The sequence below is a fragment of the Trypanosoma theileri genome (genome assembly GCF_002087225.1).
Source record: "Trypanosoma theileri isolate Edinburgh chromosome Unknown TM35_Tth_275_V1, whole genome shotgun sequence".
NCBI classification, from domain to species: domain Eukaryota; phylum Euglenozoa; class Kinetoplastea; order Trypanosomatida; family Trypanosomatidae; genus Trypanosoma; species Trypanosoma theileri.
The window spans coordinates 1-1,940 of record NW_021640117.1 but is presented as its reverse complement, the minus strand read 5'-3'; the positions used below and the strand labels follow the sequence as shown (position 1 = coordinate 1,940).

General features: G+C 43.6%; 1 protein-coding gene across 1 annotated transcript; it reads left to right on the top strand.

Annotated features, from left to right (window-relative positions):
* Positions 1–321: 321 nt before the first annotated feature.
* TM35_002751000 (putative imidazolonepropionase) lies at positions 322–1,614 on the top strand (the record flags this gene model as incomplete). Its single annotated transcript, XM_029032071.1, has 1 exon — positions 322–1,614. One exon carries the CDS (start codon positions 322–324, stop codon positions 1,612–1,614), a length of 1,293 nt encoding a protein of 430 aa, XP_028876635.1.
* Positions 1,615–1,940: the final 326 nt, after the last annotated feature.

Here is a 1,940-nt window from a genome sequence, read left to right as displayed (position 1 = left end):
CTTTTCACTCCCAAGCAAACACTTTATTATCATTATTATTACAAGTGAAGAACGGATATTAATCCACCCCTAACGCAGAAATATTTACATATACATATATTAGCAAATAAGGACAACCCCTGATCAAGAGAGAAGAGAAAAGGAAAAGTAAACAGAAGAAAGTGTAAAAGTATCAAATACAAGGAGGTAATCGTATCGAAAAAAAAAAAGCGAAGAGAGAGAGAGAGAGAAAGAGAGAGAGATCAAAGTAGAAACAAAAAAAAGTAAAAAATACCAACAGTAACAGAAACAACAACCACTACGCAGCGTTTATTATCAAGAATGCTTTTATTTGAAAACGCAGATCAAGTGGTACAGGTGGTACGTAATGGGGAACGTTATTTGGCGGGTCCTGAGAAAAGTAACCAAATTGCCATCATTCCCCATGGCTCACTTCTTGTGGATCCTTCAACCGGTTTGATTGCTGCTGTTGGGACTCACGAGGAGGTGATGGCCTATATTAACTCAAATAAGTGTTCCGTTGCTGAGAAGGTACCATGTGCTGGTAAAGTACTATTGCCTGGTTTTGTGGATGCCCACACCCATCCTGTTTGGGATGGTGATCGTTCACATGAGTTTGCGATCAAACTTAACGGGGCGACTTACATGGATGTACAGAAAGCCGGTGGTGGAATTGGATTCACCACCACTTGTACTCGCAAGGCAAGTGAATCTGAACTTCTACGTCAACTGCAATCCCGCCTTCGCCGTATGTTGGCGTTTGGCACCACCACTGTGGAAGGAAAGAGTGGATATGGTTTGGATCGCGATTCTGAACTGAAGATGTTGCGAGTATTGAAATCCGCTGGAGATGCGGGGCCGCAGACTATTGCCGCTACTTTCTGCGGTGGACACGCCGTTCCTGCGGGAAGTACCGCCCCGGCTGCTGTGCAGGATGTTGTGAATGTACAACTCCCAGCCGTACTTGCAGAGCGGGCGGCGGGATTAAATGATGTGCGTAATATTGATGTCTTCTGCGAGACTGGAGTATTTGATCGTGATCAGACACGTGTGATCCTCACAGCGGGTAAAAACGTTGGATTGGCATTAAATTTCCACGGAGATGAACTCACACCTGTTGGGGCGGGTGAACTCGCTGGGGAACTCGAAGCCGACGCCGTCTCTCATCTGGAGCATATCAGTGATGAGGGAATTGTGGCAATGCGGAAGAAACCCTCCTTTGCAGTGTTACTCCCAATGACGGCATATGTTTTACGTATTCAACCACCACCAGCAAGGCGTATTATTGATGGACATGTGCCTGTGGCTCTTGGTAGTGATTTCTGCCCAAATGCACATTCTCTTTCTATGCCTCATACCATGAATGTGGCTTGTGTCCTTATGCATATGACTATGGAAGAAGCACTGGTGGCCTCTACAATTAACTCCGCTGGGAGTTTGCAACTCAGTGATGTCTGTGGTAGTTTGGAAGTGGGAAAGTGGGCAGACGTTGTACTTCTTAATGCCCCACGATGGGAACATGTGATCTATCAAATGGTCGATCCACCCATTGAGGCGGTGTACAAGAAGGGAAAGCGGGTACATTACAACAGCAGCTTCGGGGATAAGGCATAAGGTGTGTTGGCAAATACAAACATATATATATTCAAATCGAAACATTTCTTTTACATATATATATATATAACTAAGAGAGAGAAAAAAGAAAAAAAGAGGTGCTAGTTATGACTACATTGTATTTTTTTTTTCCGCATGGACCCCTTATCTATTTCTCTCTCATTTTCTAATACATATGGAGGGCCTCTGTGTGTGTGTGTAAGAGAAAGTGAAAAGGAATGGGATAGGGAGAGGGTGATACAAAAAAAGAAAAAAGAAAACTACAAAACAATCAAAATACATATAAAGCTGTTGCAGAGAAAAGGGAAAGCGGAAAGAGCAGTAGA